Source organism: Scomber scombrus, chromosome 16 (genome assembly GCF_963691925.1).
Source record: "Scomber scombrus chromosome 16, fScoSco1.1, whole genome shotgun sequence".
Classification (NCBI taxonomy): Eukaryota; Metazoa; Chordata; class Actinopteri; order Scombriformes; family Scombridae; genus Scomber; species Scomber scombrus.
Genome location: NC_084985.1, coordinates 6,701,551 through 6,728,002, shown reverse-complemented (window position 1 = coordinate 6,728,002; position 26,452 = coordinate 6,701,551). Strand labels below are relative to the sequence as shown.

Here is a 26,452-nt window from a genome sequence, read left to right as displayed (position 1 = left end):
TAGCCTGTCTGGACATGACCCCTATCTCTCTTCCGACGGCGCCGCCGTCGAGGGCGGAGAGGAGGTGGGGGTCGCTGCGGTGGCGACACCGGAGGCTAGCGCCAGCTGGGGCTCCCAGCTCGAGCTAGCCGCGGTTCCCCCGCTGGAGGAAGACGTCCTGGATTTGGACTATGGGGAAGATGATGATGGCGCCTTGGATCTCCTCATATCAGAGGATGAAGAAGAGGATGACATCTTCATCACACCGGCTCGGGCTGCAAAGCCCGCGGCTTCCGTCGACTCTCGGGATGGAGACGAGAGTAGCACACCAGCTTCTCCCTCCCCCAGCTCGGACATGCTCGACGTGTGCAAACGCGCAGCTGCCCGGCTGGGCATTCCCTGGCCCGCTGTCGTAGCTGAGATCACCAGATCACGCTACGAGGGGAAGAAATTGCCCTTGGCCAAGAGCGCGACGAAGCAACTTCTCCCCGTCTTCCCGGAGCTGCTGGAGGAGGTGGCGCGCTCATGGAGAGACCGCCCCTACAGCAGCCGGAGCCCGGTTCCCGGGGCCTCGTCCCTCGACTGTGAGGCGATGGAGAGCCTGGGTCTGCTCCGCATGCCTCCGATGGAGCCACTTGTTGCAGCTCACCTTCACCCCCAGCTGTCAGCGGTGTCCTCCCGGAGCCCCAGCCTGCCGTCCAAGTCCGACCGTTTTCAGTCAGCCCTGACTGAGAAAGCGTACAAGGCGGTGGCGCTCTCGGCCAGAGCGCTCAATGTCCTCTCGCTGCTCACGGCTTACCAGGCTGAGTTGTGCGAGGATGTTGTGCAAACTCAGGACTCAGCTGCGTGGGAGGAGATACCGGTCATCACCGACCTGTGTCTCCGTGTCCAACGCTGCGCGGTCCAGGCCACGGGTAGAGCGATGGGGACCATGGTTCTGCAGGAGCGAGCGCGGTGGCTCAACCTCGCCAGCCTGTCAGACAGAGAGAAGGACGACGTCCTGGACATGCCCATTGTCCCGGAGGGGATTTTTGGTTCCGCCCTAGCATCGATGCAACAACGGTGTGAAGCCAAAAAGAAGGAAGACGAAGCTCTCAAGCTCTGCCTCCCTCGCAAGCCCCCAGCTCCCTCTCCACCTGCGCAGCGTAAATCATTCGCGCAGGCTGCTTCCCGGGTTTCGCAGTTCAAAATACCGAAACATCCGAAGCCTCAGCCCGCCCCGCCGCCCGTGCCCGGTCGGCCCGGCTGGTTCAAGAAGCCCTCGGCCCCAGCTACAGCTCCGCCGGCACAGCCCGCGCAAGCTACCAGCCACCAGGCCAGGAAGAAAAAGAGAGCGGCCTGACCGCCCCTCTCGTCACCGGTGATGCAGCTGGAAGTTCCCTGTTCTCCAGCTCCACCTGTTTGGCTTCCGAGCGTGCACTCCGGGGCCCCCCACGCCCCCATCTCCCAGCTGCCACGGACCGTGCCAGAGCAGACCGGGAGAGACGGACATCTGACGGCAGAGGGTTCAGCTGTTGCCCCTCTCCCATGTCCACAAGCACGCACACACACACAAGTTTTCATAAAGAAAATAAAATGTGTCCCGCTGTCGCATCCGGGCCAAGTGCCGAGGGCGCAGCTAATAAAAGCCAAAACTATAAAAATAAACAGCGCGGTGGCGGCACCTGCTGTCCCACCCCCGGGGAAAGCTGCGGCTTTTCCCGGGGTGAGGGCAGTGAGGTCCCCGTCACTGCGTTGTCCTCCCGGGCCAAAGTGCACAGCACCGCCCAGAGGCCATGTCAGTTTTCCACCACGAGAGGGCGCCACCGCACCGCGGTTGGGACCTCTCATGGTGGAAGAGCTGCAGCGCGTCTCACCTCTCTGCCGCAGGTGGCAGAGGTGGGCTGCGCTGGCAGCTTCGCCCTGGGTGTTGAAGACGATTTTGAGGGGTTACAGGCTGCAGTTTGCCGCTGTTCCCCCTCGATTCGCCGGCATAATACACTCCCAGGCTCAGGGAGAGTCAGCTCGTGTTTTGCAAGAGGAAATCCTCTCACTGTTAAACAAAGGAGCAATCTGTGTCGTTCCTCCCGCACAGTGTCAGAGCGGTTTTTACTCCAGGTACTTTCTGGTCCCAAAACGGGGGGGGAGTGGTATTCGCCCTATCCTGGATCTACGTGCTCTGAACAAATTTCTCAGGAAATACAAGTTCAGGATGCTCACACACGCATCCCTGCTGCGCCTGGTGCGACAGAACGATTGGTTCACTTCTGTCGATCTGAAAGACGCGTATTTCCACATTCCAATATATCCTCCCCACAGAAAGTATCTGAGGTTCGCTTTCCAGGGGACGTGCTACGAGTACCGCGTGCTCCCATTCGGTCTGTCTTTAAGCCCGAGGGTGTTCGTCCGGTGCACGGAAGCGGCGATAGCCCCACTGAGACAGCAGGGCATTCGCTTGGCCACATATCTGGACGATTGGCTACTTTTGGCACAATCGAGGCAGGAGGCCATGGCGCATACGCGTATTCTCACATGGCACCTATTGGACCTGGGTTTTGTGATAAACGCGGAAAAGAGCATGCTGTGCCCGACACAGGACATAATCTTTCTGGGATTATCCCTGGACTCGGTGATTTTCACGGCGCGCCTCTCGGCGGAGCGAGTGAGAGCTTTCAGAGCATGTCTCGCGCTTTTCCATCCAGGCAAATCTGTTCAATTCAGATTGTGTCTTCGATTACTCGGACTGATGGCGTCAGCCATTCTCGTGGTTCGTCTCGGTCGCCTCCACATGCGGGAATTCCAGCTCTGGGTGGCCTCATGCGGGCTGGATCCCGTGCGTCATGGCGCACGGAGAGTGTTGGTTACGCCGGGGTGCGTCAGGGCACTGCGCCACTGGCGAGCCCCGTCGTTTCTGACCCGCGGGGTGCCCATGGGCTCTGTCCTGTCCAGGAAGGTGGTCACTACGGACGCCAGCCTGACAGGGTGGGGCGGAATTCACGAGGGCCGGTCAGTGAGGGGCCGCTGGAGTGTGGACCTCCAGCGGTCTCACATAAATTTTCTGGAACTTTCAGCGGTGTTCCTCTCCCTGAAACACTTCCTTCCGTCTCTCATGGGCCATCATGTCCTGGTGAGGACGGACAATACGACGACGGTAGCGTACATCAACCGCCAAGGGGGGTTGCGCTCTCGTCAGTTGCACATGCTGGCACGCAGACTGATCCTGTGGAGCTGCGGTCGTCTCCTCTCCCTGAGGGCGACGCACGTCCCGGGAGCTCTGAACACGGGCGCGGACCTGTTGTCCAGGGGCGCGCCGGTATACGGGGAGTGGACTCTGCACCCAGAGATTGTGGAACAGATATGGGCCCGTTATGGTCGGGCCGCGGTGGATCTGTTCGCGTCAAGAGGAAACGCGCAGTGCGCGCTGTTTTACTCTCTGCGCAACCTGGATGCTCCCCTCGGCATAGACGCACTAGCGCACGTCTGGCCGCACGAGCTTCTTTACGCGTTCCCTCCCCTGGCCCTGATACCCCCCACTCTGTCCAGAGTGAGGGACCACGGCCACGCGCTGATTCTGATAGCTCCGCATTGGCCTGCAATGCATTGGCTGGCGGAGATATATCGGTTGCTGTGCGCGCAACCTTGGCAGCTCCCGCTGCGCAGGGACCTGTTATCACAGGGGGGGGGGACGGTTTTCCACCCGCACCCAGAACGCCTGGCGCTGTGGGTTTGGCCCCTGAGTGGTTCAATTTGTCGGCTGTGGGACTCCCACAGCGTGTGATTTCCACTATACAAAGTGCTCGAGCCTCTTCCACTAGGTCTCTGTATGACTGTAAGTGGAGAGTGTTTGAGGACTGGTGTCACAGAAATGGCCACGTTCCTTTTCAGTGTCCAGTAGGTGTGATATTGTCATTCTTACAGGACCTGATTGACAAACGAAAAGCCTTCTCCACAGTTAAAGTGTACTTGGCAGCTATAGCCGCCTGTCACGTGGGGTTTGGGAAACAAACAGCGAGCCAGCACCCGCTGGTTTGCCGTTTTATGAAGGGAGCGCGCAGGCTTCTCCCCGTGTCCAGACCGCTGGTGCCACCATGGGATCTGGCTGTGGTTCTGGAGGGGCTCAAGGGTCCTCCTTTTGAGCCGCTGGGGGGAGCAGGCTTGAAACACCTGTCTCTCAAGACAGTGTTGTTACTGGCTCTGGCTTCGGCTAAACGGGTTAGTGACATCCATGCGCTTTCGGTGCATCCATCATGCACTCAGCTTTACCCGGGGGATGTGAGGATGATTTTGAAGCCCAACCCGGCCTTTGTGCCTAAGGTAGTGGGCTCATGTTCTCCTATTGACCTTGTGGCCTTTGCTGCCTCGCCTGGAGAGCAGCGGTCACATGCGTTATGTCCAGTCCGTGCGGTGCGCACTTACATGGACAGGACTAAGGGTTTCAGGAGGAGCGATCAGCTGTTTGTCTCCTGGGCTAATCCTCATAAGGGGAAACCTGTCACAAAGCAGCGCCTGTCCCACTGGGTCGTGGAGGCGATTGCTTTGGCTTATACGAGTCAGGGTTTGCAGACACCTGCGGGTCTGCGGGCGCACTCGACTCGGGGCTTGGCCGCATCCTGGGCCTTATTCAGGGGAGTTTCTGTTCAGGACATCTGTGCTGCAGCGAGTTGGTCCTCGCCTCTCACTTTTGTCCGTTTTTATATGCTGGACGTCTCCGCTCCGTGCGTGGCACGCGCGGTTTTGCTGTCCTGATTGGAACAGAGTACCTTTTTCCCTGTGGGTTGGTGGACGCTCGATAAGCTTGTCTGGCAATACGGGAGCAACCATATCCCATAGTGAGACATCGAACGAAATATTATGAAAGAGAACTTTAGGTTATTTACATAACCCCGGTTCTCTGAGTAATATGAGTGAGATGTCTCACCAGACTACCCTTCTTGCTTGGGCGAGTGAGAAGAGGTGCTTATCTTGAATGAGGGTGGTGCCGTCCGCATGAGCTATTTAAGGTAGGTGGGACTACCTGTGGCGGACGGACACGTTCACCAGCCAATCAGGATTGGCGTAATGAGATAAATGCTTCTGAGGGCTGCAGCGAGGCGTGCATCCCATAGTGAGACATCTCACTCATATTACTCAGAGAACCGGGGTTATGTAAATAACCTAAAGTTTTGAAGGGAGACGACAGGTTGAATAAAAATCTCCTCAGAGAGTTTGTATCCGTGACAAAGGAGTCGGATATGTCTGTGCAGTCTCACTGTGGCTGCAGCTGTGACTTTATATTAGAGTAAAGCTCATTTTGTATTCTGTACATTACTATGATGAGACTCATGTGGAGCTAGTGAGTGCGTTTTTATAGCACGTAACAAATGGAGGATTTTGGAAAGCATTAGGCTGAACTCCAAAAGATTGAATGTGTGGATACATCACGCTCCATTTCACAGAGGAAGAGACTCAGGATTTTGGACTTTCGGCACCTTTGGCGATAAAACCATAACAGATGATTACTGTTCTCTCTCTTTTTTTCCCAGTATTTTGTTTTTCTGATCCAATTTCCGAATACAGGAAATGCCAGTAGTAACCCCCCTTTTCTCTCTGTCTTTTTCTTTTTTTCCGACCAGATTTCAGAGATCTATGTGAGCGGCGAATCAGGCGACCTCACAGCCAAAGAGAAACTGTTGTTATGGAGCCAGCAGGCGATAGAAGGCTACCCCGGCCTCCGCTGTGTCAACTTCACCTCATCCTGGAGCAACGGACATATGTTCAACGCTCTGCTGCACAGATACAGGTTAGAGGGTGAACAATGACACCATACTCAGAACCAGACATCTCCTGTGGTATTTAGTTTAGTTTTAGTGACTGTAATAGATAACATTTAGTCTATTAGCATGCAACCACTTCCAGAGTGGAGAAAACCCTTTAATGAAGATTCACCAAGCTGACACAGAATATTGATTCAAAGGGATTTAATATCAGTTTAACGTGAGATATTTCAACAAATTTGCAAATAATTTGATATAGGAATATGATTGATTATCAATTTTGGGTCCATAAAATATTTCAGCCGCTTTGAGCTCATAAAAATGCAAAAAAATTCAAAAAAGCTCAATGATGTTCATGACTTTCTGAAGGATCTTTAAGCTTATGTACATTGCACACGAAGTCCAGCAGATTAGAGGCTGGATACACAGACACAGACAAATAAAACACACTAACACGTCCCCTCTGTGTGTGTGTGTGTGTGTGTTTTCCAGGCCAGACCTGATCGACATGGAGATGGTGTCACATCAAAGCAACCGCGACAACCTTGAGCAGGCCTTCGAGATCGCCGAATCACTAGGGGTGACCAGACTGCTGGATGCTGAGGGTGAGACTGTTAATGTGAATAAATGAAGCAAATTCACTGAGAGTTAAAATTTTTATGCACATTTTAGTGAGTGAGTTTTGTCTAATGAGCTTGTCTAATGCTGTATTCAGGGATTACAAAAGGTCAACAGCTGTCAGCTATATATTATTTATCATTCCCAGAAAAGGATAGTTTTTATGGTTTGAATGTTCAGTTGCCATCTGTAGATTTGCTGTTGTTGCAGCTTCTTATTGTTTAACATATATTGAAGGTCTAATATTACAGTAATTTCACTCTTTTATATTATAAGTATGTATTTGTTTGCTGCAGACAAAGTGCAGAGCCTGCCTAGTCTTACTGTCTCTTGTTGTTAGTTTGACATTAAACTAGGTCTCATTCAGAGCTAAATGGGATTTTCTTTTTTTTTGCATGTTTTTTGCACTTTTTTCAGTCTCTAATCTTCCATCTTTCTCTCTCCTGTCAGACGTTGATGTTCCATCTCCAGATGAGAAGTCTGTCATCACCTACGTCTCCTCCATCTATGATGCCTTCCCCAAAATCCCAGAGGGAGGAGAGGGCATCGCCGCACAGGTATGTCACTTTCTGCTTCACCAATTTACACCATTTTTACTCTGCATTCATTTATAACATGAACATTGTTGTTTGTACTTTTTAGCCTAAAATGTGTTTAATCTTTGCCTCCTTCTCTCCTCTCTCTGTCCTCTCCTCCATCATCAGGAGGTGGACCAGCGCTGGTCAGAGTATCAGTCCAGATTCACCTCTTTGCTCCAGTGGAGCCGCCAGCATACGGCCCTCATGGCCAACAAGAACTTCCCTCAAAATCCTGTGGAACTCAAGGTGAGCGCTCATGTCATGTCTTTTAACTTACTTTTATTAACATTTAGTTTAATTAGACTTGAATTTATGTTCATATAAAGAAAGTTCAGTGAAAAGACACTAACCTCATTCTCTTTAGTAAGTTTATAAGATCAATAAACCTTAAAATGACAAATATTTCCCACTAAATCTTATCTTGTGTGCTGTAATTCAAATGAACTCACAGCAACATGAATACATTTCTTGCAAATGTATTCAGCTGTGGTGGGAATCTTTTATTCGTCCTCTATATTCGTCTCTTTTCTCAGCTTTATCTGTATAGTAACAACATGCAGCCAGGAAGAAAAGGAGCTGACAAGCGATTCCTGTAAAAACTCTAGAGAACAAATACACTGACAGAGAGAGAAAAGAGAGAGAAAAGAGAGGGGAGGGAGTGGCAGGGTTTGATAAAATTCACAATGTTGGTGAGGTTTTTAGGGAGCAAAAAAGAGAGAGTGAAGACTTAAATCAAAAGGAGAGTAAATGAAAGATGAATTAAGATAATCAGGTGTACCGTTGAGGATTAAAGGGAGTGTAAAAACGAATGCTGCTGTAATAGAAACAACGGTCGACACGAAGGAGAAGCGAGTGGGAAAAACAAGCAGTCAAATACATAGATTGAGACGACTGTAGAGAAACTGGCTAATGACCGCCCTGAGAGACTCACTGTGATCACAAAGCTTTTACCTCTGATAACAGGTATTGACTGTGTGTTTGACCTTAAACAAGGCGTCCTGTTATTATTGACCCTCCCTGCAGCGTTCAGCCGTAACTTCTGTGTATTTCTCTCCTTCTTCAGGCACTTTACAATGAGTACGTCCATTTCAAAGAGACGGAGATCCCTGCGAAGGAGATGGAGAAAAGTCACGTCCAACACCTCTATAAACTGTTTGAGGTAAGTGTGAAGAGAAAAAGAAAGAGATGGGGGGAGGGAGAGAGAAAGAGAGAGGAGGGAAGAGATGACAGGAGGTAAAAATGGGTCAAAAGGTGACCGAGATTTGGCAGCATGTGCATGGCTCTGTGTGCATCATGGGGTTTGAGCTCAAGGGCCATTATGAGCATATCAATGAGAGAGGGCTGCTTACCGATGTGTTTGTGCGACTTCATGATCATACATCTCTCTCCTGGAGCGAAGTTATTTCCAAAGTTGCCGCCGTTATCAATGCGGCAGATTGTTTAATCGCACACAAACGCATGATAGCTGGTAATAGTTCCTCCTTTATTCTCCCTCAGCTGATGATACCAGAGTGTTTGTCTGTGGTGCGACTTATGATCATTCATAAGTATAACCGCTGATGTAATAGTCTTTTAAAGTTTGTTAATGGCCTCTGTGTGTTTTACGGTACAGTGTGTGCGATTTTATTAAAGCACAATGGCATTTTGCGGTATATATTCAGTCATTAGTCACTCATTCCTGCTGTTATCAGCCTTTTAAAATGTAATTCTGTATTTTTTTTATTGTTGTATTTGTTTACTTGTTGGGTTTGTTGTTTATGTACGACTGTACTGGCTGTAAACCAAATTGCTCCTCGGGGATACTAAAGATACCGTGAACCTTATGTGTGTTCTACAGGTGTGGATAGAGTTTGGTCGTATTAAGCTTCCTCAGGGCCTCCATCCCAATGACCTGGAGGAGGATTGGGGCAAACTAATCCTGGAGATGCTGGAGAGAGAGAAGGCTCTACGGCCTGCGGTGGAGAGGTACACACACACACACACACACACACACACATATATTGATACAGACACAAAAATCTATTAGAATGTCTACTTCTAGCAGGATGCGTGTAAATAAATCGAAAACGCTGATGCAACTCCTTGTAATCAATTTCCTATCATGTCTGATTTTCACCTACCTGTTTAACCTTTGTGCTTGTGTGTGTGTTTCTGTGTTTGTTTTTTCAGGCTAGAGCTGCTGCTTCAGAGAGCCAATAAGTTCCAAAACATGGCTCTGGACTGTGAGGAGAAACTCACCCTCGCTAGGAACACGTTACAAGCTGTGAGTCCTGAACCTTTTACTTTACTTTCCTTACACACACACACACACACACACACACACACACACACACACACACACACACACACACACACAGAGAGAGACATGCAGGACCCTCAGGTTAATGTTGGGTAAATGTTAGATAATTCAGTGTGGTAATTTACAATGTTTTAATGTGTTTAAGCTGTAAAAGCAAGTGCCCTTCTGGGACAGTAAATATTTACTCAGCACTTCTCTGTTTTCTGCAAACACACATTCTCTTTTTTTCTGCATGTCTTCCTTTTTTTTTTAAATCATTTTGGGATCTGTTTCCAATCATCTGCCTAACGGAAAAGATATTTGTCAAATGTGTGATATTCTTACTTTTACTATATTAATCCTTCTGGTTTTTCTGCTGCTACTTCGTCCTACTTTCTTCAAAAGACCTACTTAGATTTTAATGTATTTTCTTACTGAGTCTATGCCTGGGGATACAATAAACCCCAGAGCACCATACCTAAGTGAGTAAAGACAGAACAAAGCAAACAAACAAACAAATCTGATCAAACCATGCATCCTCCGCTGTGCAGGACATGTCTCGAGTGGAGAGCGGCGAGGCGGTGCAGTGTGAGAGAGAACTGGCCTGCTACCTGCAGGACTGCGAGACTCTGATCAGACAGCTCAACCAGGAGCTCAAAGTCCTCCGAGACGAGAAATACTACCAGGTGGAGCAGCTGGCGTTCAGGTGAGTGTGGAGAGAAGGTTTGATGGTTCTGAATCTTGAGAGGTGACTTATTTTGTTTAGTCGATAGAAGAATGTGAGAGTTGCCTGAATGATCAAAATGGTCCTTGTATCATGAATTAGTGTAATAAAGACAATTTAGTTTAATAATTAAAAATAGAAGCAGCTCATTACACTTCATTATGCTGTTAGTCAACAAGCTGCTTTGTGTTTCACCATTAAATCCTGTAATTATATGCTACAGTCAATGCTTCCCACCTTCTATTGTTTATCAAGTGCATTAATGTGCTCTGATATAAATCCAATAAAGATGGTGAATTTATTCTGTAGCTCATCTGCATGCTGCTCCATCTGTTTAACATTACCGTTATGAATCTTACTCAAATAGACATTTTTAAAAGCTGTGACTGTGTGATGGCCTTTAATGAAGGACTGCAGCTTCTAACCTTTCAGGCACTCTGCAGTCTAACAGTTAGCACATCTTTGAGGATTATGAAATATTCTGCGGGAAATTGCATTATCTGACCTTTTCTTCATGCATATTTTCCTATTTAAACCTCATAGGTAGCCAGTAATCTGCTCTTTATTAATTCTCCTATGATTTAACCATTTAGGGTAAGATGGTAAAAGAGTTAGGTGCTCTATTAGACGGATGAATGCACATTTTAAAACATATATCTTATGGTTTTAATGCATTCCTGCTTTCATAGTTAGAAACAGCTGCTTCATGCATATATCACTTCATCTCCGGGGAAATCAAAGCGAGGAAAAGACTCTCCTCCACTTACTATATTTTTATCTCCTCACCAGAGTGTCATGCCTTCAAGAGGAGCTGGTCTCCCTCAGACTGCAGTGCTCCAGCGTCTACAGGAAAGGCCACTTCACGCAGACCCTGGGGAGCGCCGTGACAGAACAGACCAGCCAGCGAGCCACTGACAGCGGCCTGTCGCTGGGGCAGACCTTGCTGGGAGCTGTCGGTGCCGTGGGAGCTGTCGGTGCCGCTCTCCTGCGGCGGCCCATGGCACGCTCTCAGCTTGTGGCCATGTCTTCATCAGAGGACGAAGGCAGCCTGAGGTTTATCTATGAGCTGCTCGGATGGGTGGAGGAGACACAGGTCAGCCTCTGCAACATTCAACAACACTTGTTTATTTGCTCCATATATATATTTTGGAGGAGAAATGCATTCCTGCTTTCATAGTTAGAAACAGCTGCTTCATACATATATCACTTCATCTCCGGGGAAATCAAAGAGAGATAAACAAGAATATACCTACTGACAAATATAAATAAATATAACGTGTTTTTAGTATATTAAAAGATTAAATTAATTTCCCAGATTGTATTTCTTTTAACCCTCACGTGTAACCTTTGTTTCTGTGTGTTTCAGGAGCTGTTGGAGCGTGCTGAATGGGGAGCAGATCTTCCCTCTGTAGAAAACAACCTCCAAGAGCACAACAACATACACACTGCAGTCGAGGAGCTAATGAGCAGTCTGCAGGAAGCACGCAACTACGAGGTACACAAACATTACACATATGCACATTATACTGTGTGTACATGGATGTTTCTGCAGGGAGCTGCGGTTTGTAATGTCTACTTTATTCTCTCCTTTAGGCGAGAGTCTCTCCAAACTTTAGGAGCAATTACTCTGAAACCCTGGCCAAGCTGGAGCACCAATACTGCAAACTACTGGTCAGTCTCAGATCAAGAACGGGTTGTGTGTGTCTCTCTCTCTGTGTGTGTGTGTGTGTGTGTCTCTATTTGGAAACGTATTTCTTTGTTTCCCAGTTCACCCCTTTCTCTGTTAATCCCATTACAGCATGACAGGATTCTTATGCTAAGAGCACACAATTTAGCATATGCTCTCTCTTTAACTTGTCTCTGTCTTTTCTTTGTTCCTGCTCTCTTCACACACCTGCTTTTATATTTAATTTTGTGTTTCTTAAGAAATATTTGATTCTGTCTTATTATGTTTGGGTAAAGATTCTCTCTTGAGGGCCTCATATTCTCCTCTTAGTGACAGTCGTCAGTGTCTCCAGTCAGTGCAGCTACGTTCTTGATGTGTTTTGCAGGTTTTTTAAGATTTATGTGCTCACAGATGCACTTTAAGGGGTAATATTATCCATATGATTCTTATGAGTACAGTGTAACTTGGACACTGTGAGTCAGTACATCAATCCATGTTGGTTTAGTAACCTCAGTCCAATAAAATGATACATGCATCTGCAAATTTAAGCAGAAGAGTGGATATATTAGTGATTTTCCTCACTGCAAACAGTATCATAAAATAATATATGCTGCAAGAAAATGGAAATGATCAAACATCAACCCTCTTTTGATATATTTAAATTAATGACATGCTGGAAAATGATGCCTCTGAGGAGATTATTATCTGTTCTTAAAATGAAAAGGAAAGAAATTTAGAAATTCAAGTATCCTCTGTATAAATGTACCAAAACCAGAAGTACAGTTAAAGCAGCCAGACAGCTGAGGATGTGTTTTTTTTTAAACTTCTCTCTGCACTGCTGATCAGCATAATGATGATGTTTGTGTGGTTGCCATAGGAACATTCGTCATGGCGCCTGCGGAGCTTGGAGAGCCTGCACTCATTTGTGTCGCACTGCACTGAGGAGCTGATCTGGCTCAACGAGAGGGAGGAGGAGGAGATCGCCTTCGACTGGAGTGACAACAACACCAACATAAACGCCAAGAGAGAACTATACAGTGTGAGTGGAGGAGGGGCAAAACATGAACCACAGACTGTAAAAAGGAATTATATTATATCCATTATTGACATTACTGAAAGAAATATACTAGCCAACATAAAACAACTTGTAATAGTGTTTTTACAAGTTGTGTTAATAAGCACACAAACACTGTTTTTACCAGGCTAGTGCCAAAATATCCGTTCATCTTCTTTAACTATCCTCCCTGTTCCTGTTCTATTTATAGGAAATGAGGTTAGAGCTGGATGAGAAACAAGATGTGATGCTATCACTCCAGGAAACAGCCAGCCGTCTGTGTCAGGAGAACCATCCGGCCAAACAGACTGTAGAGGTGAATCTCTTGATTTTATTCGGTCGGGCTGAATGACCTTTCAGGATGTCGGGTTTTTGTCTCTGTGACTCATTTTTTGGGATCTGGTTAAAAAAAATGCTTTTTATTAAAATGCAAATGACTCCCCTTGGATGTGAACTCTGTGACATTTCGTTATTGTTGTGTTTTAAAAGGTCTACAGATGTAAATTATATTCAAGAGAGAATTAAGTAAACGGTGACCTTTCGTAAACCTTTTTGGCAAACATGAGGATCCGCTAAATGCATCTAACAAAACATTTGTAAAAGGTACTGTATGACAATGCTCCAATAAGAATACTAATGTGGGATTTGGTCACATCATCCATTAATCCTCAATAGAAAAGAATGCAGACTCAAAAATTATAATTAAAAGCCAAAAGATTCAAAACTGTGACTTGTGCTGATCAGGATCCTTATTAAAGCTTTGAAGACACATAATGGTCATTTTACAACATTGTGTGTACTGTAACTGCTGTGTGACACAATGTTTCCCTCTCTCTCTCTCTCTCTCTCTCACCTCCGTCCTTTTTGATGTTTTCAGGCGTACAGTGCAGCATTACAGACTCAGTGGCAGTGGGTGGACCAGCTGTGTGTGTGTGTGGAGCAGCATCTCAAAGACAACACAGCCTACTTCCAGGTGAGACAGATGCCAGGCACCAATATCTCTCATGAGCTGTTAAACTCCATGTTCACCGTCCTGTACATGTTGTAAATCTCGTGTCCTGACTTTTCTACTCTTGTCTTTTTGTCAGTTTATGAGTGATGCTCGAGACTGTGAGTCGTACCTGCGCCAGCTTCAGGAAACCATCAAGAGACAGTACACCTGTGACAAGAACAGCAGACTGAGCAAACTGGAAGACCTGCTGCAGGACTCAATGGTACATTCCTCTTTTAGTAGATTGTATCTGCAAACTCTCAGTCCTATGAATAAGGAAGAGTGCCTGCATTGTTGAAATAATCACATTTCCTTATTTAAGAACAGCTGACTAGGTTTGAATGTTGTTGCTAAATTGTGTTGACTAACAGAAAATTCCCCTTTTGACTCTCCGTTTTTGTCTTTTTCAATATATAAATATTTAAATTGAAGTGTCTTATCTGTAATAACATACAGGTTAGATAAAGGCAGGTCAAAGATTTAATATTAAACTTAGCAAATCAGAAGATCTATATAGTTATCCCTTCTGTAATAATTAAAGTGCACTTGAGGAAGGCACTCTATTAAAGCTTCCTAATGTCGGACGATAGAAAGTGGTTGAATAGAAGTCTTAATTTTAGGACAATCAATCCAATAATTTAAAAAAAGACCGTTTTCTTTCATAAAATCATATTTAATTTCTAGTTTAACTTTTCCCCCAACACAAGTGAAAATTTCACATTAAAAGCAGAAAATATAAAAATGTAACTTGTGAAATATCCCAAAAACATTTCTGATAGAATTTGATGTTCTTGGGGAGGATGTATTGCTCAGTAATCTGTAAAACATATGAAGTCATTTGTTCATCCCAGTTTACTGCATCCTTCAGGTTTAGAGTCCATGCTGCCACCTTGTGTGCACACACTGCAAACCGATACACCACCCATCACTGCACTGAGGCTTTAACAGGAATAATAAAGCTGTATTTGAATTATTCTGTAGCGCCGGAGCGACAGAGACCTGCAGTAGCTCGAGTGTTAACATACCAGTGTCGTCCTGATTGTTCTGCCTCAGGCTGCCGCAGCACGCCACATGACAGCGTGAAGCAATCTGTTAGAACTTACCTTTGCTGAATCATCCCCCCCCTGTGGCACATTTGTGAGACTGCCATCTTCACACGTACTTCACACACACACACACCCACACACACACACATACGGACACACACATGTTTGTATGGCTATCTTAGTGAGGGCACTCATTTACTTTATGCATCCCCTACCCCCCCAACTTTAACCATTACAACCAAATTAACCCTTACCCCAGTTATAACCTCCTTAGGCCTCAAATAGCCCTTTAAAGTTGTATCAGGTAGCAAGAACTGGCTCTCTTCCCAGGTATAAAACTCGAAAGGGTTCTCACAATAATAGCCATACAAGTACACACACACACACACACACACACCCATACATAGACGCACACACACATATCTGACTAAAACCAGATGGCAGAGTTAGTGCGGCCAAGTCCACAGGTCAGAGCTGTGAGCATATCCTCCTAATAAAGAGGTGTGTGTCACAAACAGCTGCTCTTTTCACAACCATGTGTGTGTGTGTGTGTGTGCGTGTGTGTGTGTGTGTGTAGAGTCAGCATTGTCACGTACACTAAGTGTCTGTATCTACAAACTATCTAATGATGTTTACATATGCATGTCTTTTGGCGTCTGCTCGTGTTGGTGTGTGTGTGTGTGAGTGTGTTAATCGGTTTCCTGTTCGAGTTAATGAAGTTTCCAGTCCGCTGTGCTCCATCTCTCACTGGGAGGGAGAAGCTGATACTGTAGAAGCGTCTAAAACACATAACAGGGGGAAAAAAAGAGGCAGCTGAACCTTAGATAATAACAAAGGGGAGGATATTAAATCAGTGTTTCACCTTTATTAAGATAAGGAGAGGATGTTTGATTAAACCTCACCACCTTTTGATCTAGTTCATTGTCTGTTATCTGTATTTTTATTTACTTTCCTTTCTCTACTTTACTCTGATATTAATATAATTTTCATACATGGATAGATTTCAAAAGCACTTAATGTAAATAAACATAAATAAAATGAATCCTCAAAGTAGCTACACACAGTATTTTAAGTACAAGACATATTTTTCACACTTCACACTGATTCTCAGCTTTTAATCATCCAAATTCTTGATAATATGTTTGGAAAGATTTAATGTAAATTCAGAACAGGCTTCATAATTAACTCAGTTATGTGTTAAAAAGCATTAAAGCACTTAACATTTTTCCGATAGTTCAAACTTCTATTAATGACCAACTGGAATTATTCATGCACCCACATTAAAATTCATGTCCGTATAAATAGTTTTTCTTCCCAGCTGGTCATTAGACTTGTTACGGTGTTGGTGACTACAGCAGCAGCACCATCTCAGTGGGAAATTCAATTCCGCGGTGTAATATTTAAAGTTATTAACGCCGTGGCCCCGCATTGGCATCTCTCCGTGTCTCTACCTCTCTCTCCATTCATCTCTCTGTTCCTCTCTGTACCTCTCTACCTGTGTCTCTGTTTGTCTCTATCTCTCTCTAATGAATCCTTAATGACTCTCTCTGCTGGGACCAGGAAGAAATGAAATGTAATTCTACCTGTCAGGATGAGGAGCACACAGTTAAATATTTAACAGTTAGTGCCCAAGCTAACACACAACCAGCTGAGTCAGGAGTTTAACTCATCTCAGGGGAAACAGTCCAACAGGCTAATTATAATTCAGATAGGAAATACTCACTAATGTAAAATATGTTTGGTAGGATTTGGGAGTTTATAATAAAAAAGACAGATATACCATAGTCATTTTTTAGCTTTTCAAGGTATATAATCATCAGTGTAGGAAAAAGTGCTTTTTAATTTCAGCATCTGATTATACAGAGATTTAAAACCATTGACAGTGAGTATGAGTGTATGATGCTGTGACTCACATTTTGATGAATTAAACTATTTTCTTTCCCAGATAGTTGACGTACACATGAAATGATGAACAGACTGTTAAACTGATAACAAAAATGATCATCAGTCTGTCTCACACTCCTCTGTAACTGTATGACTAACTAAAACCAGAAGGGACTGGTAGTTGAAGCCATTGAACTGAATGATTTCTTCCTTCCTGCAGGAGGAGAAGGAGCAGCTGATCGAGTACCGGAGTACGGTGGCGAGCCTGGTGGGTCGGGCCAAGACGGTGGTGCAGCTCCGCCCCCGCAGCGCCGAGAGCACCCTGGCAACAACAACGCCCATCAAAGCCGTCTGCGACTACAGACAAATAGAGGTATGAGACTTACCTTATATTATACCTCATGAATGAACGTTTAAGTGCTCGTGCATGTTTTTGTTCTAGAAATTCTTTGAATCAAGTCGAGCAAAAATGAGCCAGTGTTGTTTTCCCACCTGAAGATTTAAGGATCCCCTTTTGACCACACGGACACACGAGGTCGTCCCCTAAAACACCACCACTGACCTCACCGCTCTTTTTATGTCAACCCTTCACCACCAACCGCCCTCCTCTCTGCCCAACACTTCCTCTCCAAGCCACGCCACAACCGCTGTGTGGCTGCTCTATTTTAGCTGCCTCCTCCACGCTGTGAAATGCAGTTTTTTCGTTAGATGTTGACCCAAACTCTTCTCTCAGCATAGGTGGAGCATATTGATGAATAGACTACAGCTGTAGATTTTTTTGCTTACTATTTTTTTAACTGGCAAGTAGCAGTAAGGGCTGGGCAACATGGTCAAAATCAAATATCACAATATTTTTGACAAAATACCTTCGATATCGATACTGTGACAATATTGTCATTACTATCGGTGCTTTCCCAAAATAGTTACACCATCATCAGTAATGTGGATGTAATGACTCAGTGGGTAAAAGCAAACAGTAGGTATGGTATGCTCAGAAAATGACATCACTTCACTGTAAAATGCAGCCTTTAAAGGTGCAGTCTGTAGAATTTAGCGCCATCTAGTGGAATAAAGTTAATAGAGATGGAATATAATAAGTATCATAAGTATGTTTAATCACATGAAATCAAGCATCCTGTTTCCTTTACCTTAGAATGAGCCTTTATATCTACAGAAGGAGCGGGTCCTCTTCCACTCACAACTAGATGCCACTAAATTCTACACACTGCACCTTTAAAACCAGGAAAAGATATGACATCCAAAATATAAGAGGATATCTAATCTCATATGACAATAACAATACACCAATATATTACCCAGGATTCAGTAGCAGTGTTCAATTTGTAATAATAACTATGATCTACCATGAGGATCTGTTTCTTTGTTCTCCTCAGAAAACTCAGATACGCCTCGTCTCTGCAACTAAATCTTTATACAAGCCTCTAAAATAACCAGAAGACATTTTGAAGTAAAGAGAACTGAAGTTGTGGGTTGTTGTTTTTTGGTCTCTGTGCCTCTTTTATATCTTTTATATACTGTAACACTTATAGAACCTAGTAACTTTTTCTCTGTGCATCTCACTCTCTGCTGTTATGTCCTGCGGGGATGTAGAAGCCAATCAATTATACATCTGTGTCATCTCCCCTGTGTGGGTTCATTTGAAAAGCAGCAGCAGCACCCAGCAGCAGCACCAGCAGCACTTCAGCAGCCCTGCATGGACATGCTGCTGCCTCCTAATGCTGCTATTTTAGTCTTCAGTGTTACATTCCTCTGGGTCAATCTGCTCAGTGAAGCGAACTGTGTATATGAGGTGTTGTGTCCAGGTAAAGGAGGAAGGTGGTTTGGTCTTATACCGCATCACTGATCTGAAAAAGAAGAAGAAAAAAAGTGTGATGCAAGCTGCTAGAGCTGAAAGTTATTCAAAAATAAAGCGGTGTGTCCTGATATTCACCAAACGTCTGGACGAACTTGCACATTACCAAAAGTAATCTTTCTCTCCTTCACTTTCCTGTGTCTTCTCCTTTCTCTCCATACCCTCATATACCTCTCCCCTCTCACTCCCTCCTTTCCTTCTCCTCCTCCTCCTCCTCCTCCTCATCTTCTTCCCTTCCTCTCGTCTGTCGGCTGGGCTGGCAAGACAAACGTTCAGGTATAGCTGCCTATATTCTCCCTCTCTCACCTCAGATTCTTACACTGCACACACTATGCTGTGGTTGCGCCTCTCTTTTCAGCAGATTTCAGGTCCAGTTTTACAGTTAGTCATATAATCTGTGGACAGTGTGTGAAATCTACTCTGGTAGGTTTCTTGGAGTAAAACTGGCTAGACAGAGAACACACATTATGATTTGAGGGTAGCACCAAAACCAGCATTAGGTAAAATATTGCAAATGTAAGCATCCCAAAGAGGCTTGAAGACATATACAGCTTTTTAAAGATACGTTTTTTAGGGTTTTCTCTGTGTGTGTCCACCCTTCTCTAAGTGTTCCCTTAAACATACTAATACTTTAACATATGGATTTTAATATAGTGGACACATGAGATGATTCTGCATTTATTTGCATTTTTATTACAGAGAACTTCAACTGATTTTCTTTTATACATTACAGTCAGGTTTTCACTTAATTAATACATTTTTTTTTTAACAAAGAATAACTTAGCTTGCTAATAACTAGTGATTTTAAGACAGAAGAAATTATGAACTGTAATCCACTTTAAAGAAAAGTCAAATAAACTCTATTATCAGTGACTATAAATCTTCAAACTTTGGGAAATTTGAATCAGCAAAGTAATACATGATTTCCATCCAGATCCAGTTATTAAAATGATTAAATTAACTTGTCTGGAGTTGTATGAAACCCAATGACAAGTTTAATAACAGCAGTATTAGACAGACTGAGATCAGTGGATAAGAGCAGGTGGCAATCACTGAGCTGAACTGAACTGAACTGAATTTAACACCATCAGTGCCTTCTGGGTTCATTCAGTCAGCCAGACAATAAAAAAGTCACAGCTTTAAGCTTTTATTATTGTTCATATAGTTACTGTATATGTGCATAGCCTTGCATTACTGATGTATTAATGTGTGTGTGCAGGGAAGGGGTGAGAGAGGGTGGTGGGTGATGGAGGCAAGCACAGCTGTAACCTTTTGATGTGTAGCCCTAAAATCTTTCCCAGCAGTAATGGCTTTGGCTTTATTTTATTTTATTAAACTACGCTGAGTTTTCCAGCTTCTAATCTTTGTTTTTGTCCTGCTCTGGGTTTCTTAAAATCACCATGTCTTTAGCTTTTACTTTCTGCACAGGTGAATTAGTGAAACCCAGCTCAGTTGTGAATAAAACTCAACTCTGAGCTTGGAAAATATTCGCTGCTTTCACAATAAAAGCTTTTTGTTTAACGGTGCAAAGCAGCTTTTCAGTGTGTGGCAGGTTTTCTGATTTAATATCATTTTTTAAGGCTTCTGCTAACATCATGAACTCCATAAATATTTTGTTGCTTTTGGTTTACATATTGTCTTTTTCTCTCCCCCTGATTTTACTTCCCTTGCTTTCTTCCTTTTTTCTATCTTTTGTTTCACATCATTTAACCTCTATTTTATCACCACTTCATAACTTCTACCTTTGTACTACTCTGATCACAATCCACCTCTTTATTTACCCTGTAATCGTTCTCTCGTTCCTTCACTTCTTCTAATCTAATTCTTACTCACTGCTCCTAATTTCTCTTTTGTCCTCTGGTCCTGTCTCCTTCTCTCGTTTCCACTATCCATCGTCACATCTTCTATCCTCCGTCACACCTCATTTTCTATTTTCCTCTTTCATCCACAACTCCTGCTCCATCTATCCCACTTTCTCTCTTTCTCTCTCTCTTTCTCTATCTGTGTTTGCATCCATCCTGCACCCCGGTCGTCTCCTCTCAGATCACGATAACCCGAGGTGAGGAGTGTGTGCTGGAGGACAACTCTCAGAGGACCAAGTGGAAAGTGATCAGTCCCTCAGGCAACGAGGCCATGGTCCCCTCGGTGTGTTTCACCGTCCCGCCTCCAAACCAGGAGGCCATTGAAACAGCCAGCAGGTGAGACATGAATGCTTGGTGTTAAGAGAAAGATTTGTATAGCAGTAGAGCCTGGATTTTTAATGCTATGTGTGTTTACAGGACGGAGCAGTTGTACCAGAAGGTCATGTCTCTGTGGCATCAGCTCCATGTGAACATGAAGAGTGTGGTCTCCTGGCACTACCTGCTCAAAGACATCAGGACCGTCTCCGGATGGAACCTGGACACGGTGAGACTCAGTGTGTGTGTGTGTGTGTGTGTCAATTTGTCCATAATCCATAATTTCAAGGATGCTGCTCTGTTTCTAGGTCAGTCTATTGTATATTTGTATTTTTTATTGTATTTTGTCCTTCTTTGCTCTGGCAATTGTTGTTTCTTTGTGTTTTTTGTGAGGTTTTTCTATTCTCTTCTGTTTACATGAACTATAATCCGTTTTGTTCCTGTCCTGCTCCTCCGCTCTGTTGTGCTTATCTCCTCCCTCTGTGTCTCACCTGTCAGGTTCGCGGTCAGTCTCCATCAGAGCGACAGCAGGTCCTGGATCACCTCGAGTCCCATTTGGCCGACTTCCTGTCTGACAGCAAAGAGAGCGCTCTTTTCACGCCGGCCGAAAGGCGAGAGCTGGAGACGGACGTGCAGCAGGCCCAGCAGAACTGCCAGGACCTGCTGCTCAATATGGAGACCGGTGAGACTGAATGGACAAATACACAGTGCCTGATACATATACATACACTCCTTTTAGACACAGTTCAGACTCAACACCAAATGTTTTGAGATGATAATATAATATTGCCTAACATGACACACTCCTGAATGCTGAGCTTAGTTTTTATTTGGAAACACTTATACTGTGATGAAAATTATAAACTTAAGGTTCACTTATTTGACCACCAGGAGGCCAATGTCCTGTACTTAGGTCAGGTGATGAAGCCACACCAAACTCCATCACAACAACTGTATTGAATGATAAAAAAAATGTGTCAGAAGGTTTTTAATCTCTTTATTTATGCAGTGATGTTATAACAGAGGCAATGACAGTAACATGCCTGTAATAACTTCTCTATAACTCCCTCTCTTTCTGTCCAGTGGAGAAGGACGAGTCAGTCTCTCGCTCGTACCTGTCGGAGCTGCAGAACATCACGCTGCGTCTAAATGAGGCTGAGAAGAGACTGATGAGTGGAATTCAGACTCCGCCTCCCAGCCGGCTGTCAACTGATAACCTGGACAACACGGTCCAGATCGCAGGGCAGCAGGTCAGTTTGAGCCCCATCTGCTGTTTAGAACAGGCAATAACACCCTTCATTTAGTTAATATTAAATATGGATGGAGAAAGTGAAACGGCATCTCTTCTCCTCCCTCATTACCATCACTGTGGTGCCTTTGAGCAAGGCCCCGTCTGCTCCAGTGAAGCTGGAATTGCAATTATTGATCAGAAAGGAGTCGATTATTGCTTTTGATTAAATATTTATTTTAAATATTTGTGCTTGTTTCATTCTAATAAGCACAGTGCAGATTACCACATAGAGATTAATACCACAAGTAAAGCATTCTGTTAATTTTGACTGAATTAACTTTTTTTTCCTTTCAAACTCATATCTTTTTATCCAAGTCTAAAACAAATTTCACTTGAGATACTGTTTGAATTCCACGTTTAAGTTTATTACTCACAGCTTACTTAAAGTTTAACCTCTGTGTTGTACAGAAGCTGCTGTCAGAGCTGGACACCCTGCGCTCCAGTTTGGGTGACGTATCTCGCCGCTGCGTCAGTTTCTTCGAAGAGAAGCCGTCGTCCTCCAGCGTTCCCGTCCTGCGGTCCGAACTCAATCACGCTGTGGAGAAGATAGACAAACTGCACAACCTCTCGTCTGTCTTCCTAGAAAAGTTAGTAGGGCTTTTAAATTCTGTTACTTGGTAAATAAATTAATATGCATGAATCCATGATAGTTTAAATTAACAAATGTTTTTACCTTTTACCTCCCCCCAGATTAAAAACAATAGACGTCCTGATGCACATCCTGGAGGAAGCAGAGAGCCAGGTCAAGAAATATGAGAGCAGGCTAAGTGAAGAAGACCTCGTTCCTGCTGATACTACAGCTATTCAAAACCTCAGAGATCAACTAGGGGTAAGGGACACATTTTCACTTTAACTCGTTGACATTTAAAGGAATTAAAGGTCACATTGTAAAACTGCTCTACCCTTATTTTCCGTCCCCTTGTATCTCATCGTATTTCTCTTCTCGTCTCTCTCCAGAAGTGGCAGGCTGAGGTTGCCGAGCAAGAGGGCACCTTCCAGTCGTTGCAGTCGGAGGTCGTTCGGGCCACAGAAGCTGGGTCTCAGCTCAGCAAGCTTCACCCGGACCGCAGCCCCGAGCTGGATCGCTACCAGGAGAGAGCCAATCAGATGGCAGAACGGTGGAACGCAGTGAAGAAACAGATGGACACACGGTGAGCAGGAAGATGAGGGATGAGCTCTTATCTATAGTTGTTTAGAGGAATTGTCCTTATTACTTCCATACTGTGCACTTATACTTTTAATGAGTGCTTGCATATATATAAATATTAAATGTTCTGGTTTCCTGTTTTACTCCAGGCGGACAGATTTGGAGGCTCTGGGCTCAGTTCTGCAGCAGTACAGAGACGGCCATTCTGCTCTGATCAACTGGATCGAAGAGACGACAGAGAGACAAGAAAACACACACCCTGGCCAGGCAGACAGCAAAGCACTGTCTGAACAACTGGCCCAGCAGACAGTTAGTAACCTTGATTTCATTGCATTAAATCCATAGATTTATAAATGAAATACTAATGGATGCTGATCTGGATAGAAAATAATAACATGCAATGGACTGATTGAGTCAGTCACTAATAGAGAGATTGATTTATGTGGGGGGAAATTTTATTATCTACTTATTCTAATTGACTTTTATTGATTATATGTGTTTCTTTACTTCTTCAGGCATTAGTAGCTGAGATTGAAAAGAACCAGACCAAACTGGATGAGTGCCAGACTCACTCCAAACAATACAGCACTTCAGTAAAGGTAAGAGACTGTTTGCTTGTTTTTTATACATATATAAATGTCCACATAATCTGGTAGTGCAGAGCTTCTCAGAGTCAAATTGTTCCAGACCTCTGACTTTGAATAAAAGTCAGATGTAGACATAGATGTAGATTCTCTCATAAGCAAACAGAAAGTACTCACTAAGTAATAAGATTGGAGAGTTTCCATGTGTATCTAATTGTGTCCCACCATGGCTGTTTCCTGTAGGACTTTGAACTACAGCTGATGACCTACAGAGCCTTCGTAGAGTCTACACACAAGTCGCCTGTCAAGAGGAGGAGGATGCCCTCTTCCTCTGACGCCATCACTCAGGAGGTAAAGAAACAGATGCTGGTTTACTATTTTAATTGATATCAGAAGATTCAAAGTTATTAAATGGTTGAGTTTATTGTTTCAGTTACTGATGTACTACAATCACTTCTTGCTTTGTATCTCCAGTTTATGGACTTGCGCACCCGCTACACAGCTTTGGTCACCCTGACAACCCAACATGTAAAATACATCAGTGATGCACTAAGAAGACTAGAGGAAGAAGAGGTGAGACTTTTTTTTCACTTTCATTATCAATCAATTTATGGTCTGAATAAATCACTGTGTTGCCTAATACCAAAGAGTTTTTGAATGTTGTCTTGCAGAAAAATTAAATGAAAAAGTTTCTCATTTAATGTCAAAGAATCATTTAAATAGGTTGAATTGTTCGAGTTTTAGCTGATAAAGCTTTGTTTGTATTTCTGCAGAAAGAGGTAGAGGAAGAGAAGCAGGCTAGAGTGGGCCAGGTTTCAGACCTGCTGGGCTGGGTCAAAGGTCTCCAGGGACGCGCTGGGGGCCCCAACGCTGAGTCTTCACTTGCTGCTCAACAGGTACAACAGAAATCGGATTGCATTATTCTATAGAGGAGTTTTCTTTAATGCATACTAATGGAGCTGCTCAGAGCTGTTTGCTCTTTAGCACTAAACTTTTTATACAACTGAATTAATGCAAAAAATGTTTGTTCCTCATAGATTTAATGTCATTTGCTGACTTTTTTGAAATACTGAAATAATAACCGATGTTGGTTACACTGCACTAAACACATTATTCGTGTGTGTTCTCTGAAGGCGATCAGTGAACAACTAGCAGCCAAGAAAGATGAAGTGGCTGAAGCCATCAGGAGCACACAGGCCTTCCTGCTGTCTAAACAGGCTAGCAAGTAAGTCACATGCATGGTCACACACACATTTATATGTTTCCCAAACATAGATACCACACATACATGACTTAGCCTGTGTCTTATTAACCAGTTTAGAGCAACACACATGGACTCTTACACAGTACAAATTCAGTACACGTTCAAATTGTCACCTCCTATATATACTGTACATTGATTTACTTTCATTGTCCCAGCCATAAAGATCCACACTATTCGAGGCATGGACAATTAAACTTGATGAATTCTCCCAGAATGTCGGGGAATATCACTAAATTTTACCAGTAGACAGCTTTACTGTAACATAGCTGATTATACATTCTCTCTCAGTCCTCCACCTGCTCTAAACTTCTCCCTTGGGTCCGATCCAGGTTGTCCCCAGAGGAGCGCGCTCAAGTGGAGGCCCAGCTGAACGAGCTAAAGGCCACCTACAGCCAGCTGTGTGATAGCTCCACCCAGCAGCTGCACCAGCTGGAGGAGCAACTGGCCAAAGAGGAGGAAAGAAAGGTAGATTGGTCGGTAGTATGGGCCAAGACTGGGGAGGGAGGGGAGGTACAGATTTATGACCAAATGTACTCTGCTTATGCCAGCTTGAAAACATATAATTGTGAAGGTAAAATGTTATTTTGAGTCTGAATACGCTTACAAGCTGAGCTAAGTGTGTGTCCGTGCGTGGGCCAGCAAGAGAGTGTGTGTTGTGTGTGTTGTACAGCATGTTGTGTATTCACAGTGTGTGCATTTTTGACAAACATCACCACTATTGAAGAATCTCACTCATTGACTTGGTTTGTTTTAACAAACATTACAGACCCTATTCAGACGTGTATTCAGATGAAAATATTTCCCATTTTTGGCATTAGTTTGACTTCCTTCTTTACCATTTAAGGAAAAGTTGCATAGTAGAATAATTTGTCAGACTATATTGAGATAAAAGTGCTGCTGTAGTCTTTATAATAAACTTCTGCAGCACACTTTTGAATTTTCTGGATGACACCGTCTGAATTGGGCCTTAGCATGGAGTGTTCCACTATCACATTGTTCTTCTTAAAGCCTGCAGTCATGTCATTAACTTTCCCCACCCTAGTTTTCGTCATTTCTCATTATCATCATCATCATCATCAAAAAAACTACATCTGCTGAACTGCTGACATGGCTAATACATGGCCTTAGTGGTGCCGCACTAGAGCAGCGCTGCATAAGTCATACTAGCAATTAGGTCAAAGCTGTAGAGCTCTGCTTTTAGTAGATGCTTTTTTTTTCTTTTTAGAAGCACAACCATTTTTAAAAGAGATGCACCATCACATTTGACTGTCATCTCTGTAGCTACAAAACACTATCATGTTACTTTTCTTTATGTAGTGGCAAAATATTACCACTGCATAAAGTCAACACATTTCATTTTAGTATTTGATATGTTGCATATTGTCTTTTACCCATATATCCATATATTTTAGACCATATGCAACCACACGTTCACAGTCAGCTCTCACTTTGTCCTATAATTGTTTCTGTCGTGGTATACACATTATGATATATGAGTCAAAAACGGATTGAATGTGTTGGAGAATTTCAGGTTTCAAGCGATCATTGATGATATAATTTGTGTGT

The 26,452-nt window shown here is 44.1% G+C and overlaps 1 protein-coding gene across 6 annotated transcripts in view; it reads left to right on the top strand.

Annotated features, from left to right (window-relative positions):
* Window positions 1–26,452, top strand: part of macf1a (microtubule actin crosslinking factor 1a) — a 247,530-nt gene that overhangs the window by 136,016 nt on the left and 85,062 nt on the right. For all 6 annotated transcript variants that reach the window (XM_062436570.1, XM_062436569.1, XM_062436574.1 and 3 more), the window contains 30 exons: window positions 5,571–5,737; window positions 6,204–6,316; window positions 6,780–6,886; window positions 7,034–7,153; window positions 7,971–8,066; window positions 8,745–8,872; window positions 9,077–9,170; window positions 9,737–9,891; window positions 10,699–11,002; window positions 11,276–11,404; window positions 11,503–11,580; window positions 12,453–12,614; window positions 12,841–12,945; window positions 13,507–13,602; window positions 13,718–13,843; window positions 16,771–16,923; window positions 20,467–20,621; window positions 20,703–20,829; window positions 21,099–21,282; window positions 21,684–21,850; window positions 22,300–22,478; window positions 22,582–22,720; window positions 22,849–23,042; window positions 23,188–23,347; window positions 23,554–23,637; window positions 23,866–23,973; window positions 24,097–24,195; window positions 24,396–24,518; window positions 24,756–24,847; window positions 25,216–25,351. In XM_062436570.1, coding sequence (XP_062292554.1) covers window positions 5,571–5,737; window positions 6,204–6,316; window positions 6,780–6,886; window positions 7,034–7,153; window positions 7,971–8,066; window positions 8,745–8,872; window positions 9,077–9,170; window positions 9,737–9,891; window positions 10,699–11,002; window positions 11,276–11,404; window positions 11,503–11,580; window positions 12,453–12,614; window positions 12,841–12,945; window positions 13,507–13,602; window positions 13,718–13,843; window positions 16,771–16,923; window positions 20,467–20,621; window positions 20,703–20,829; window positions 21,099–21,282; window positions 21,684–21,850; window positions 22,300–22,478; window positions 22,582–22,720; window positions 22,849–23,042; window positions 23,188–23,347; window positions 23,554–23,637; window positions 23,866–23,973; window positions 24,097–24,195; window positions 24,396–24,518; window positions 24,756–24,847; window positions 25,216–25,351 — 4,080 coding nt within the window. The remainder of the gene's footprint in view (window positions 1–5,570; window positions 5,738–6,203; window positions 6,317–6,779; window positions 6,887–7,033; window positions 7,154–7,970; window positions 8,067–8,744; window positions 8,873–9,076; window positions 9,171–9,736; window positions 9,892–10,698; window positions 11,003–11,275; window positions 11,405–11,502; window positions 11,581–12,452; window positions 12,615–12,840; window positions 12,946–13,506; window positions 13,603–13,717; window positions 13,844–16,770; window positions 16,924–20,466; window positions 20,622–20,702; window positions 20,830–21,098; window positions 21,283–21,683; window positions 21,851–22,299; window positions 22,479–22,581; window positions 22,721–22,848; window positions 23,043–23,187; window positions 23,348–23,553; window positions 23,638–23,865; window positions 23,974–24,096; window positions 24,196–24,395; window positions 24,519–24,755; window positions 24,848–25,215; window positions 25,352–26,452) is intronic.